This window comes from Triticum urartu, chromosome 2 (assembly GCF_003073215.2).
Source record: "Triticum urartu cultivar G1812 chromosome 2, Tu2.1, whole genome shotgun sequence".
Taxonomy (NCBI): Eukaryota; Viridiplantae; Streptophyta; class Magnoliopsida; order Poales; family Poaceae; genus Triticum; species Triticum urartu.
The window spans coordinates 377,937,475-377,952,755 of NC_053023.1; the positions used below are offsets into that span (position 1 = coordinate 377,937,475).

Consider the following 15,281-nt stretch of genomic DNA (forward strand, 5'->3'; position numbering starts at 1 on the left):
ACATTCCTAATAAATATCACATGTGGACGATTTACTCTTTGTGTTATTAGAATTTCATTGCACTATCAAACGGTAAAATATGAGTGCCATGTCAGAATATGGTTCTTGAGTCGAAAGGTCATATTCAAGATTGCAGGTTTTATGACATTGGAGTAATGTTCGTAAATTATATATTGCCTTCGAGTTTGGAGCTGGAATAATGAATGTGCTGCCTTTAGATATATGAACACCTATTGCATATTTCTTTCAAGACATGATAACTACTATTATTTGGATTGTTCCCGTGAACTGGTTTGACCTTGATTAAGAAGTACAATGTTTGTAGGTTGTTTGACCTACTATATCAAGTAGTACTTGACTTCCCATGGCTCTCCCCGCATTTGCAAAAAAAAAGTTAGTACACACTACGTAGAGCTATGGAGATTAGAACTGAAAATGTTGTCCTACGGTTTATTAGCTGATATAAATCATGCATAATCCTTTACATTAAAAAATAAACCAGACACAAAATAATATACTTTTTCCAAATACTACCTCCAGATGGGCAGGGGGTCCTGCATTTTATAAAGAAGAAGAAGAGAGTTGCCCGGTTAATTAGGGGAAACCAGGTGAAAACCAGATACAAAGGGCACACAGTCCACTACCGTTCGTGATGGAACTACTGCTTTTGTGAAATATCACATGAGCTAGATTACTAACACTGATCTAATGCTTGCATGGCAACCTATTCCTTTATCGGCTCAATTACAGAGTTTGTGATTATGTGAATGATGTAATGGAGCTAAGGAAAACCAAGGTAACAATTACTGAGACTCTTCCCAGGCAGTTTCAATCATATCCGTGTTTGCTTTCTGTTTTCTCCTGCCTAGAGGTGTGTACATTTATTCCAACCCAGGTTTCTTTCAAGAAGGATCCGGATATGTGTTCGAGGAATGTCTACATGATAAAACATCACCTTCAAGTTTGGTGATAGTTATGCTATCAAACTTTTAATGGGGATCTCAATTTGTATTTTTTATGGAGCACTGGGCATATTGGTGAGACTTGTGAGGATGTGCCTAGGCTGAGGATGGCCGCTATGTCGGTGCCAAGTGACATGTGTTTAAATGGAGTATCCTTGTCAGGAGAGCTGATTGCTGAAATATTGTAGTTTATGGATGAAAGGATTCATCATGTTGCGGCCTTCGTTAGTAGTGGACTCTCAGGAATTAATCAAGGGTGCTATGCTATTTTAAGCTGAGATTCTATCGTAGTTATATTCATTTTTGCTTATCTAGCTGTTTGCCATGCAGTTCTCGTTATTGATGGGAACATTTGTTTTCTCAGATCATATCTGGTGGTACTATAGCATGGCTTTCGATATTCTAATGTATTTTAAATTTATTTTTTGGTTTATTTTCTAACTTCTTACAACTCACGGTGGATTTGGTGTAACTCAGTAAGAACAATGATAGATCAGTAGTTGGTTACCTGAAGTGTCTGGCAACAGTATTTTGTTTCGGGTTTAGCAAGATTATCATTGACGTGAGAATATGTGTGATGTCCACTTGTCCTATAAAAATTAGGTGGACACACGCCCCCACCCCCTCCAAAAAATATATATTATCCAGCAGATGTGGATGTGGATTGGGGTTAGTCTACTGAGTTACGGCTAATGTTCCTACTTTAGAAAATGTGGTAAAATTGTGTTTCATTAGAGATGGCTTTGTAGAATTTGCATGACCGAGCCATTTATATTTTTTTCCATCAAGTCGTACAATTTTTTGGTTATGATAGAAGAGTAAATCCATTGGCTGATTGCTTCAAGAGTTGATAACGGACCCCGTGGCGTATCAGTTGCATGCCCAACAATGGATATGTTTTTATTTCATGGTAATGCATGGCATTTCAACTCTATGTTGCAATGTAGTAATGGATCAGGAGACATCATATGGGGGGTGGGGTGGGGGCGTCATGAACGGTGCTCACCTCCTCCCCCTTTATGGTGGTGGCAGATCAACACGAACACATGGGAGGAGGGGATTAGGGCAGCCCGTGGGGAAGTAAGATATGAAGGAGAGAGGGCTCCACTGCAAAGGTGAGGTGGTCGTCATCTGGTTTTAAATTAGGGAGTTCCAGCGAGAAATGTTCCGCTATGGCCGAAAAACGAGTAGGAATGGGAAGGTCTAGCAGAAAAAAGTGAGTGGGGGTTTTTGTGTTGGGCTCGCGTATTGGCGATAACATGGCGGATAGTTCGAAAAACCATATTTCTCCCCATATATGGTCTGGATTTCAGGAATCCCGGACTGTCCTGACGGCTGAATTTCGAGGAGCCGAGAGAAATGAGCTTCTACTTTCAATACGATCTTAATTATTTATTTAATCTATTTATATCAAATGGTAGCCATGAGCTTCTACTTTCAATACGATTTTAATTATTTATTTAATCTATTTATATCAAATGGTAGCCCGTAGCAACGCACGGGCATTCTATTAATGAAAATATGTTCCTCAGTGGCGATGAGAGATGACAATTACATGCGGCCGAGGGGAGGAGAGGGCACGAGAGGTGCAAGTTGATGGACAAGCGCATGCAAGTGTAGAGCGGCCAAGGGCGGGCGTACAGATCTGCAACCATCGCCTTCTTTCGCTACGACCGACAACGAAAATCACTACTACTCCGATGGTCATGTTTCTTCGTGACTAACGAATGTGTTCGCTGGTTGGACAAATAAGGCGGCTAAGAGCAACTCTAGTAGACTCTGCAAAAACTTGACCCGCAAAACGTGTTTGCAGTTTCATGACGATTGTGTTTGTGGCTCAAAAACTAGCGCAGCTGAACAAATACTGTAAAACAAACTGTAAAACTGGAATAAAGAGCTCCTTCCTCCAGTCTGGCCGTTGCCGCCCCTTCCTCCAGCCGGCCACGCCGGCCGCGCCCAACCCCGTCGCTCGCAGGCCATGCCCCGTCACCCGTCGGTCGTGCCCCGTCCCTGCTGGTCGTGCCCCATCATCGTGCCGGTTGCGTCCCAGCCTCGCCGGCCACGCCCCGTCGCCTCCGTCGTCCGTGCCCAGCCTTGTCGGCCACGCCCTGTCGCCTATGTCGTCTGCGCCTTACTCTATTGCCAGGCGAGCCGTGCCCCTTTGTCTGCCGCGTCGAGAGGATTTCGGCGGCCAGGCTGAGGTCATGGGAGGCCACGACGATGTCGAGCTCGTCCAATTCAAACCGGCGGTGATCGATTGCGGCGTCTAGCGGCCTTTTCCGATGTGCGGTGATGAATTCCGGCGAGTTTAGGGCGGATTCCGGCAAACTCCGCGGCGGCGTATTTGCTCCGACGAGGTTTGACCGGTATACGGGGGCCTCTAAATTCGGCCTTCCAACCTCCAAAGATAAGGGTTTCGGGTGTGCATTTGCGGTGGTCCTTAAAAAATTTACGGGTTGGACTATTTTTACGGTTTCTGTTTTGGACAATTTTTTTCCAAAACTGTAAAACATAAATTTTTTACGGATTTAACCACTTATGCGGGGTCTGCTAGAGATGTTGTAAGGACGAGCGTGAGGCGGCCGGTGAGTGCGGAGATCCTCTTCTTTTGTGCGCGCGTGCAGGAAAGGGGGAGATGGCGAAATTACTAATTAAGGAGTACTCGTTGCAAAGAACACTTCACTTTCCCAGGTCGCGACAAGTGGCGCACATGCAGCGCGCCACTTGTCGCAACCTGGGAGTTTTCCCTTTTTTCTAGATCCGTTTATTCAAAACGTTTTATCTCTTAAACCGTGCGTCCAAATCTCGAACCGTTTTCATCGTTGGATTCCTCGGGTCGAGATTTTCAAAACTAGATCCCATGTTGTTTTGACGAACTTTTTTTTCATGAAAAAACGGACGAGAAAAACCGGATGAAAAAACCGGGCGAAAAAACGAACCGGGAGCACGGTTTTCTTTCCTTTCCGAAAGAGGCACGCCCGTGTCTCTCGCAAAATCATAACCGTGCCTCTCATGGAAGCAAAACCGTGACTCTCATATAAGGAAAAAAACAGAAAACGCGTTTTTTTCCGTTTTCGAGAGGCACGGCCGTGACTCTCGCGAAAGCACAACTGTGCCTCTCGCGAAAGCAGAACCATGACTCTCGCGAAAGAAAAAAAAATAGAAAACGCGTATTTTTTCCCTTTCCGAGAGGCACGGCCGTGACTTTCGCGTAAGCACAACCATGCCTCTCGCGAAAGCAAAATCGTGACTCTCACGAACGAAAAAAAAACAGAAAACGCGTTTTGTTTTTCCCTTTCCGAGAGGCACGGCCGTGACTCTTGCGAAAGCACAACCGTGCCTCTCGCGAAAACAAAACCGTGACTCTCGCGAAAGAAAATAAAAATAAAAAACACGTTTTTTTCGTTTCCGAGAGGCACAGCCGTGACTCTCGCTAAAGCACAACCGTGCCTCTCGCGGAAGAAAAACCGTGACTTTCACGAAAAGAAAAAAAAAGAAAACGCGTTTTTTCGCAAAAGAAAATTTTGAATCTTTTTTTTATCGAAAAGCTAAGAAAGACCATGGAGAAACCAAAACGTCGAAAAAACTCTGGAAAAAAACTGTTTAAAAAGCCGAAAACGCGTGCGAAAAAATAAGAAAAAAACAAAATCCAAAGAAAGCGTTCAAAACGCGACATGTGGCGAATGGCTGAGAGCGCACCAAGTGACACTGATCGTTGCGAGGCTTCCGAAGAAGTGCTCGTTAACTAGTTGCAGCAAACGACCTATTCTGCGTCTCTCTCTCTGAGGGGCAGTCTGCGTCTATCTGAGCTCCGTGCAATCTAACGCTCGGTAGGCGACCGGCCAACAGTTGGGCCGGCCGGCTGACCTAGAAAGCCCAATAAGAGTCCAGCCTGTCAGGGTATAGCAGAAGCATTCGGGCAGCACACCCCCAATCCAACTAATCATCCCCTCTGATGGGTTCGCTGCTGCGCCTCCCCTCGCTACTCGCGCCGGCGGCGGCCAGACCGGCGGCCCTGCTCCGCCACCGGGGCCGCTGCCTCCACACGTCTCCGGCGAGGCTATGCCCTGCCGCTACGACCGCGGGTGCTTCCTCGGCAGCGCCCGTTAAGATGGAGTCACGCGGCGGCGACAGGGAGGGGCAAGTGACGCCGCGGTCGACGGACTTCAACGCCTGGTACACGGACGTGATCGCCGCCGCCGAGCTCGCGGACTACGGGCCCGTGCGGGGCACCATGGTCATCCGCCCCTACGGGTACGCCATCTGGGAGGCCATACAGGTCGGTGCTCCAGAGTATAGTCCTCCTTACCGCGTGCTCGCTTCAACGCGCCTTAATGCCCGTGCTTGTTGGGCAGACTTTGACATTGTTGGTGTAAACAAGAATGGTAGTTACCTGGTGCTACTGTGAGGCGATGCTTGAATACACTGTGAACTGTATGAACTTATTTAGTGTTGTGTATGTGCGAATTGTAGCAACCATAACGGTATCTTGGCCTCGCCTCTCAGTCTTATACCTCTAGTTCTCACTTCCTGACGTGCCACTCTTACCATTTTATCGTTGCTTATGCATTCGAGGAATATTCATAAAATGCTGTCAATTTTAGCGCGTCCTTAGTATAAACTTGTAATCCTTGCATGGGATTGGAAGTGGAGTACTTCATAGCAGGAAGTGTCTTTAGTACAGAGTTTGAATATTTTTTATTTTTGTTGTTGTTGTTGTAGGATTATTTGAATGTAAAGTTCAAGGAGACGGGGCACAGCAACATGTACTTCCCTCAGGTACGCATACCATGTTTCATTTGGCTGCGCTATTTTTTCTGTAGTGCCGAAGCCAGAGTCTTGATCGATCAAGATGTTAGTTTGTTTCTGCCGTTCTTTGCTCTAATTCGATGCATGTCGGTACCATTTAATAGCGCCACACGATGAAATATAATCCTTCTGTAAAAATATCAGTTTATGTCTTGGCTTATCTATTGCTGAGCTATGATCTTCATACCTGATGTGCAGGTGCTAGCTATTAACTTGTTTTGGATGTAAAGCAGGCATAACAAAGTGAAAAAAAAAATCATTTGAAACATAGTACGAATGTATGCACGTGTTCCAGATACTTATGTCCTATATGTACTCCCTCCATTCCAAAATATAAGGATGTTAGGGACCCGATCACACTACCACCAATTGCTCACAAGCACCATTGATTCGAGTACAGAGTATCGATTACACACTACTTGATAGTTGGGTAAGGAAGAACAGAGGAAGGGGAACAAGAGGAAGAAGAGAGCCGAGCCGCCGGGTGCTGTTTGCCGTGATCCACTGGATACCCCGTTCGTAGCCTTCTCCTGTGTACTTGTAGATGCAGCAGTGGTTCAGGAGCGGGGCAAGCCCATGAGCTGGCCCAAGAGGCCAGGCCCTGTACATGTACGAGTACAAGTTAGGAGGGGCTCCTAACATCCCCCCCTCCTTGAAATGCGGCTTGACCCCAAGCCGACACCACCGAGAACCGCCGGGATCCCATTGCACTCGGTGTTCCTTGACTAGCTCGAAGTCCTGATGGTAGTCGAAGTCGGGGTTGACTTGAACGACAAAGTTGTAGTAGCCGTGTCCGATGGTGACTCCATCCCAAGAGGCGCCGCGGAAGTGGTCGTTGCCAACATAGTCTTGATCGAAGTTGAGGTAGTACTTGTGGTCGATGGAGCCCTGCACGACGACGACAGCGACACTGGTGATGAAACCCCTCCCTCCTTGAAAAGTGTCTTGATTGGAAGCTGAAGTCCCATAGCCTTCCTGGACGACGGTGAAGCTCCCTAGATCATCAGGTGTGGCCCACACACAGATTTTCCGCTCCTCGTAGACTTGCATGACTGGCAATAGAATGGCAGCAAGGACCCCCATAGTGCTATGAGCTTGTCAAGTCTGCAATCATGCTCCAATGTTCCATGCAAGAAATGGATGGTCATCCACTGATTTAGTTCGCCGCTGCCCATTGGCTTCTTCATTCTCAACTGGATGCATATAGGAGTCGCATATGCAAGCCAGACTTCAAACAAGTAATGCATCAGGGAAGTCAATGCACATGTACTGCATATATAGCTCGCAAGGCCTCCAGGATCCCACAATTGCTCAAGGTGGTCACCACTAGCTGAAGTATCTGGAGTCCAGCGAAACATTTGTTTATGCCCAAAGGAGAATGATACACTACCAAATAGACTGGAATCTGAATAATGAATCTCTGTTGCAAATTGTACAGCCTGAATCGCAAATAGTTTGAGAGTGTCGAAATACCAGCCATGATTAACCTCACATAATATTGGTTCAGAAAGGGGACGAGGCAACATAAAAATATGTTGTGAATTTTTGTCACGCGATTGATGCTTGTCCACCTGCCATTGCATCGTGATACCAGCTGGAGCAAAAGACAATAATGGCCAAAACTGCACGAACTGAAGACAGACACTACTCGGAAATGTTGTACTTAGAGCACCCAATCACTGCTTGCTGTGAAGGAGCCTGTCATGACCACTGAAATCTGAATCATTTTTGCCCCGTTTCAAAAACCACGAGCACGAGAGCTGCACTGGAAATATCCTTATGCAATTCCGAAGGAGATTGGAGCACTGTTCCCATGCATTGTTAGTGTTAAAGTTGATTGAAGCACGACCACTGCCTTTAAATTCTTCTTGACTCGAAAAAAAACAAGTGCACTGATATATGCATAATATGAATTATTCCCTGCAATTTATCAGAAATAGGAATGCAACCCAGAACAGCATAATCCCAATCCACTACGTGATGCTCACAAACAACCATAAATTGATATTCAATATATTTCACCTTAGGCAGTTCTGAACACACTTGCACTGCTCGGCAATTGCAAGAACCAGATGGCCAAGGAAGCTTCAGGTGGACATTTGTTTGACCGAATCTGGACTTCAGTTGCAGATTTGGAAAATACCTTGAGAAAGCTCTAAGAGAATTCAGATTACCAGATAAACTCTTCATCACATAAATGACTTGTGGTAGCATCCATGTGTGCTTCAGAGTAACTCCTTCAGGATAGCAAGCAAATGATGGCCATGGCATAAGACAGAGCCTGCTAGCAGATGTTTTCCTCTTGGAACTGAGTGGCCATGCAACTTTCCATTGGGAATGTTTAGAGCAATTAGGAAAAACGGATAGAGTGTTGAATTTCACTCTCTTTGACCCAGCCTCACAACAATTGCTTGACTCAGTGGAAACTAAGGAAGTGAGCTGTCCTTGTTCATACTTGGGTAGTTCTAACCATACTTGTACTGCTTGGCATTTGTATGGAAATGAGGGCCACAGTAGTGATTGCAGCTCTGTCTTGCTGCCATTACCTTGCAAAACGAGAGTTATCACCACTATATGAAGCAGAAGATGTCTCCCAAAAAGGCCAATGCAGCAGCTCTCAAGCAGACTGAACAGGAGGCGCCCATTCTTGCAAATCACGCTTCATGCTTGGCTGCTGATCCTGTGGCCACCACACATATCCAGGGTCACCGGAGACGCAACCACAAGCTATGCCATGGAGCAGAACAGTGTCTTTCACAGCACATGTACCAAATTCCCACAGAGGAAGTGAATCAATAGGATATGCAGAGAGTACAGTCTGAACAACAACACTAGTAAACAAACTGGATACTTAACCCTGAAGCTTGTAACAGACTAGTTCATACGGCCCAAATTGCATGAACTGAAGAATTTTTTTGCTTGAATGTTCAGTGCTTAGAGCAGCCATTTTCTGCATGCTCAGAAATAGATGTGCAGTCGTGATAGGTAGATTGGAATGCTGCACTTGAGGAGCCGTAGTAATAGAGCAAGCACATAGTTCTAAAAGCCACTTTTTACCTTCATGAAATAACTGCTTACAAAAACATGAATCATCCTTGTCCTCTGATGGCACACCGATTTGAAATGATGGCCACGGAGTTGGTCGAATCTCATTCCCCTCTGCAAAATGATCTGCCAGAAACGATGGCCATGGTGTCGGCCGTATCAGAAGTCCTAGGTGCCTTGTGGGCAACGAGACGTCCAGGTCATGGTTCAGGAACGGCTGCATTGAATAGATAGCTGAAAACATAGGAGAAGATGGAGTGGTCAGGAGCTTGTCTTCCATGTCCAGGGGCGCCCACAGGTTAGAATCACCGTTGCTAGCAGGGTGACTGAGGTTGGTGACGAGCACAACTGTGGTTGCTGGGAGTAGTGGTGCCGTCATGACTGGCAACGTGAGCGACGATGTGACAGTGACTTGGTTCGGGCACTCTGTCGAACAGGTCACGGGCGTCGTGGCGATGCAGTCAAGGGACGCATGGTGGGTAATCTGGAGGACCTCCTGGACCTTGATGGTTGAGAAGACGCTGGGGAGGACGGCAAGCTTGGGAGCGACTTCGGCAGAGGCCGCCACAATTGCAGACTCGTTTGTGCCTGAAACAGCGGCACGGCAGGTGGTGTCGTGGTTGGTGTGGAGCACGGCCAGAGCAGTTGTTGATGTAGCGGTAGTAGTAGCAGGTGAGGCAGCCGGATCGACTCGCTAGGTAGCCCCGGCTGGATCGCCCGTGCGTGCAGCCGCGAACTCAGACCTGATGCTATCCAGTTGCGCCGATAGCTGCACGAGAAACCACAGCATCTGGTCATCTGCGGTCATGGCGTCCCACTCCGGTGGATAGACGAGGGAAAAAGGAGCCTGCTCTGGATCGGACATGGTGTTGTGGCCGGTGGAAATTGGGGAATTGGGGGAGGTGGTGCTGGGTGAAAAAAAATTGTGGGAATATTTACTGGCTCTGAATACCAGATGTTAGGGACCCGATCACACTACCACTCAATTGCTCACAAGCACCATTGATCCGAGTGCAGAGTATCGATTACACACTAATTGATAGTTGGGTAAGGAAGAACAAAGGAAGGGGAACGAGAGGAAGAAGAGAGCCGAGCCGCTGTGTGCCGTTTGCCGTGATCCACTGGATACCCCGTTCGTAGCCTTCTCCTGTGTACTTGTAGATGCAGCAGTGGGTCAGGAGCGGGGCCCATGAGCTGGCCCAAGAGGCCAGGCCCTGTACATGTACGAGTACAAGTTAGGAGGGGCTCCTAACAAAGGTGTATTAGTTTTTATATAAGTCAAACACGTGCTTGTTTGACCAAGCTTTTAGAAAAAAGTATCAACATCTGCAGTACCAATTTGTATCACTAGATCCATCATGAAAAATATTTTCATATTTTATTTAATTTGTATTCTAGATGTTGATATTTTATTCTATAACCTTGGTCAAACATACATAAGTTTGACTTGCACGGAACCAATACACCTTATATTCTGGAATGGAAGGAGTATCTTTTTTATAGCTAATTAGCTAGTCTATTTTATCAAATTATTGCTGTAATTGGTGACTGTTTCTTCTTCACACATAGCTTAGCTCATGTTTTATCTGAATGAGACTGTTTTCTTGGCATTCCCCTTGATATACTTTCTTATCCTTGCCCTCTTTGTTGGACCAGTTCATACCGTACTCGTTTATAGAGAAGGAGGCCAGTCATGTCCAAGGGTTTAGTCCGGAGCTTGCAGTAGTTACCATTGGAGGAGGAAAGGAGCTGGAGGAAAAGCTTGTGGTAATACTTTGCTCTAGTTTTATGAAGTTAAGAACCATTATATTCACTTTGAACAATTCTTATAAATGTGCGATTAATTCTGTGAGTGGGTCACTTCTAAAGCTACACTTTTTTGCATTTCCATTCTCGAGGGTTTTGTAGGTAAGACCAACAAGTGAAACCATCGTAAATCACATGTTCACTAAATGGATCCAGAGCTATCGTGATCTCCCTCTCATGATTAATCAGGTAACCTCATTGGCAGACTTGGGTCAACACGCTCACTATCATTTACTGTACTAATTATTTCCTATTATTCTAGTGGGCCAATGTGACAAGATGGGAAATGAGGACTAAGCCATTCATCAGAACTCTTGAATTTTTATGGCAAGAAGGTCATACAGCTCATGCAACCCTTGAAGAGGCAGAGAAGGAGGTTTGTTCATCATTCTGCAAGTTCCTTTTGCCCCTGAACTTGTTCAGTACCATGCCATTCATGTAGTAATGATACAGATGTGAAACAATGAAAGGTTCTAATGCGCTGTCATCTGCTCCATTTCTTAATACTCTGCAGGCGATGCAGATGATTGATGTATATACCAAATTTGCTTATGAGCAAGCTGCAATACCAGTTATTCCAGGCAGGAAATCAAGAGTGGAGACATTTGCTGGTGCTGATCGGACCTACACTATAGAAGCTATGATGGGTGACAAGAAGGCCTTACAAGCTGGAACTAGTCACAACCTTGGCCAGAACTTCTCCCGTGCCTTCGAAACACAGGTTGCTGTTTACCAACTTTGAACTGTCTCATTTTATTGGAATCTTGTGTGCTTCCTGTACTCGATCATTTAGCTATTACAAGTAGTTAAGTACCTATTGCAATCCTCTGAGACAAACTGTTTATTTTGATTTTCCTCACCTGCTGCAGTTTATGGATGAAAATGGTCAACTTGAGCACGTATGGCAGACTTCTTGGGCTATTAGCACTCGGTTCGTTGGTGGGATCATCATGACCCATGGTGATGATGCTGGTTTAATGCTTCCACCAAGGATTGCTCCCATTCAGGTCTTATCCCATTGCTTTGTTTACACCTTTGTGCGCACAAAGCTCAGGCCCTTGTACCTGTATAAGTTTTTCCTTCATCTGTCTTGTACTCTACAAAAACCCTGTGGAAGTTTGGATAAAAGGGACACTCAATTTTTTTTGGCCGAAAATGCCAGCTATGTCCCTTTTCTGCAAAGTTTTGCATCGTACTATCTGCTCTCAGTATTTTGAACTATACACTTGTGAGTAGAATGTAAGAATTTTTTGTTCAACACAGGTGGTAATAGTGCCTATTTGGAAAAAGGGTGACGAAAAGGGTGTTGTTATGGAAGCTGTAGCTTCAGTTCAGAACACGCTCAAAGAAGCAGGCATTAGAGTCAAAGTGGATGACTCAGAGCTGAGGACACCTGGATGGAAGTTTAACTTTTACGAAATGAAAGTAGCCACTTTTGCACTTCTACTGGAATTCCAGTTCAGTTATTTTCCCCTTCTACTTTTCCATAGGCTTGTGCTTGACATTTCTTCTATTGTTTTGACAGGGAGTTCCCATAAGGATTGAACTTGGTCCCCGCGATGTAAAAAACAGGAGTGTTGTGCTTTCTAGGCGAGATGTCCCTGGAAAGCAAGGAAAGGAGTTTGGAATATCTATGGAACCATCAATATTGGTGGATCATATAAAAGACCGTCTAGAGGAAATTCAGGCATCTCTTCTACAGAAGGCCATCACATTTCGTGATAGGTACTTATGATCCAGAATATATTTTTTATGAACTCATAACTTGTCTTCAAGAAGTGTTTATTGCTACTTTCTTATGCCCGTTTTGTTCTGTGCTCTTATGCCATCCTTTCCCCATAGTGATAATAACTGTTCTGGTGTGTACCTGTGTTAGGTTTATATGTACTTGTCGTCGGACACATGGATTCTTTTGTGGGTTCTCTTCATTGCATGATCCAGATTTTTTTTATCAGAACTAATAACCTTTTCATTCCTTGCAGTAATATAGTTGATGTCAACTCATATGGAGAACTGAAGGAGGTCATTTCCGAGGGTAAATGGGCAAGAGGTCCATGGTCAGCTAGGTAGGTCGTGTTTGAATGGACGGCTTTTATCCTTGTGGGTCAACCATGTTTTTTTTATTTGACGATTTGATTGATTTGTGGTAAACTTCAGCGATGCGGATGAGCTGAAGGTGAAAGAAGAGACCAGTGCGACCATCAGGTGCTTTCCCTTTGATCAGCCGGAGGGTGCGAAAAAATGTTTCATGACTGGCAATCCAGCCGATGAAGTTGCTATTTTTGCAAAGTCATATTAGGCCATCTTTGTGCAACCAGAGATCAGAATATTTTTATTACAGATTCTTTTCTCTTTTCCACAGTTTCTCTGTGGTCTTTACTGACCATGAACGAAGAATTTAAAGGGTTTTTTCCATATAAATCCACAATCCGCAAGATATATAAAAAATATTTGACGCGGCGCAAGATTTTAATTCAGTCATGACAGCACGGTGCCGGTGTATAACAAAGTCCTTTTGTCAAGTTTGTCTTATTTTGCATATAAATATCCTCTTCCTTCCCTAATTAATATTAAAGGGAGGATTGTTTCTTCAGTATTTTTCGTTCACGGTGGACCCACATAAGGCTTTGTACGTCGCAGCATTTTCTACTTCTCTTGATTTGTTTTTATCAAAAAAAAAATCACAGGACGCATAGAGCCGCAATGGGCCGGCCCATTAGCGTACAAAGAGCCCACGCTAAAAGAATTTCCAAGAAAAAATATTGCAACGCAAGGAATCAAACCCTGCCACTCATGCTAGAGCACTCAAATGCTTACCAATAGACTAAACAAGACTATTTGTTTTATTAGCACCACGAAATTTTAAATTACGTACACAGTGATGCCAGATACTGAGAGGAAAATATATTTTTCAAAGTGAATATATTTTAGAATGCAAAAATTTGGCAAAGTTATTACTAAAAAATTTAAAGTCGCACATTTTTTAAAGAAAAATATTTGTCTTTTTATTTTTTGAAACTTGAGTATTTTTTAAAATACGGACAAATTTTTAAAACTAGGAGGTATTGTTGTGATTATTTCTCGAATTTAGAAACATTTTTAAAACACAAACACTTTTTAAACTTTAAAATTGAAAAGGCAAACATTTTTGTAAACATGTTTTTTTTAAATGGGAGGTACTGTAGCTAAATTGTTTTAATCTATACATATATTAATAAAACTTGACGAATATTTGAAATATGCCCACATGATGCTTTGTTTCACTTCATTTTATTAAACTAGGGATACGAAAGAAATCTTTTTTCTTTCACGTCTTCACGTTCAACGAGTCTCACTCGGCCTAATGACTCCCGTCAAAATGCATGAGGAGTCCAGCTAAGATTTCATGGTATATCTGACAGAAACTACCCAATTTACATGATGACACAGACATATATTATGTGCAGTGCTTTTCCCTATTATATTAGCCAAATGATAAAAACAAATTGTGTTCAACGCTTTTGATCTTCATCGGACATGAAAGCGGCTCAACAATCCAACTATTGGACCTTGCCAACCTTGGTTAATGACAGCTGGTACTGCGACCACCGACGACAAGGACAACAAAGACGACAAGCGGAAACATGTGTCTGGTGTTATATTGAAATGGAGGATGTGGACCTGAGAATGAGGTATTAGTCGTGTTTATTATGTTATATGATAATGAGGGTGAGGTCTTTAGCCATGCTCAATAGGTAAAGGCATGTAAGGGTTGTTTTCTCCCGTTGCAATGCACGGGCATGTTTTCTAGTCTCCAAAAGGACGGTTTGTTGTAATTTTCCTCTTACGGGCTCTTGAGATAAGTTGGTAATAATGAGCTCATATAAAATGGAAAACGATGTATGGATTGGCCATAGTACTAGAATCAAGATGATACCATTTCTTATTTGACTAGTCATAATGGGGAGTAACTTAGACTAGTAACATCACATTTTACTAAGCTATGTTACTATCTCCATAGTGGGTAGTAACATATGTGTGTTGTCATGTTATGGTTCATTTATTAGCCTATAGACTCATTGTCTTGGTATGTGTGATGTTACAGTAACTAGCTAAGTTACCACCATCACCTCTCTCATCATTAAATATGTGCCACATAAGCAAAATTATCTTGAAAAGTGTGATATTACTAGTGATGTTACTCCCACTATGGCCGGTCTTAGTAATTATGTACGTGCAATGCACGTATTAGATAGGATATTAGTGGCACGTTATATTAGGTAAGGCATATTTGTGGCACATTGATATTTGGTAAGATATTAATTACTTTCTTCATGGAAATGGTAAGATATTAATTACATGGTAGATTTCATGGGATAGCGTTGAGTCTAAACATGTTTATAACCAATGGCAGTGGTGGATAATTAAAGCGTTAAACGTGTTTGGTGCTTAATATTGGAGCGATTTGAACCACTAGATTACATGATTTGACGGTTGAGATGATTTGGATCTGCCTCTTTGGATCTTTTTATATTGGTATAGACTAGAAAACATTCCCGTGCATTGCAACGGGAGAAAACAGCCCTTACATGCGTTTACCCATTGAGCATGGCTAAAGACCTCACCCTCATTATCATAACATAATAAACACGACTAATACCTCATTCTCAGGTCCACATC

The 15,281-nt window shown here is 43.8% G+C and overlaps 1 protein-coding gene across 1 annotated transcript; it reads left to right on the forward strand.

Annotated features, from left to right (window-relative positions):
* The first annotated feature begins 4,883 nt into the window (after positions 1-4,883).
* Positions 4,884-13,103, forward strand: LOC125537382 (proline--tRNA ligase, chloroplastic/mitochondrial). The gene is made up of 11 exons (XM_048700688.1): positions 4,884-5,241; positions 5,685-5,741; positions 10,473-10,583; positions 10,725-10,811; positions 10,885-10,998; positions 11,137-11,343; positions 11,492-11,629; positions 11,886-12,047; positions 12,148-12,347; positions 12,605-12,688; positions 12,780-13,103. Exons 1-11 carry the CDS (start codon positions 4,918-4,920, stop codon positions 12,919-12,921), a joined length of 1,626 nt encoding a protein of 541 aa, XP_048556645.1. The 5' UTR covers positions 4,884-4,917; the 3' UTR covers positions 12,922-13,103.
* Positions 13,104-15,281: the final 2,178 nt, after the last annotated feature.

Excerpts from the sequence above, each read along its gene's own strand:
- LOC125537382 (XM_048700688.1), top strand. The coding sequence starts at position 4,918 with ATGGGTTCGCTGCTGCGCCTCCCCTCGCTACTCGCGCCGGCGGCGGCC. Across the intron at positions 11,630-11,885 it reads CAAGGATTGCTCCCATTCAG|GTGGTAATAGTGCCTATTTG; the intron begins GTCTTATCCCAT and ends TGTTCAACACAG. Across the intron at positions 12,689-12,779 it reads AGAGGTCCATGGTCAGCTAG|CGATGCGGATGAGCTGAAGG; the intron begins GTAGGTCGTGTT and ends GGTAAACTTCAG.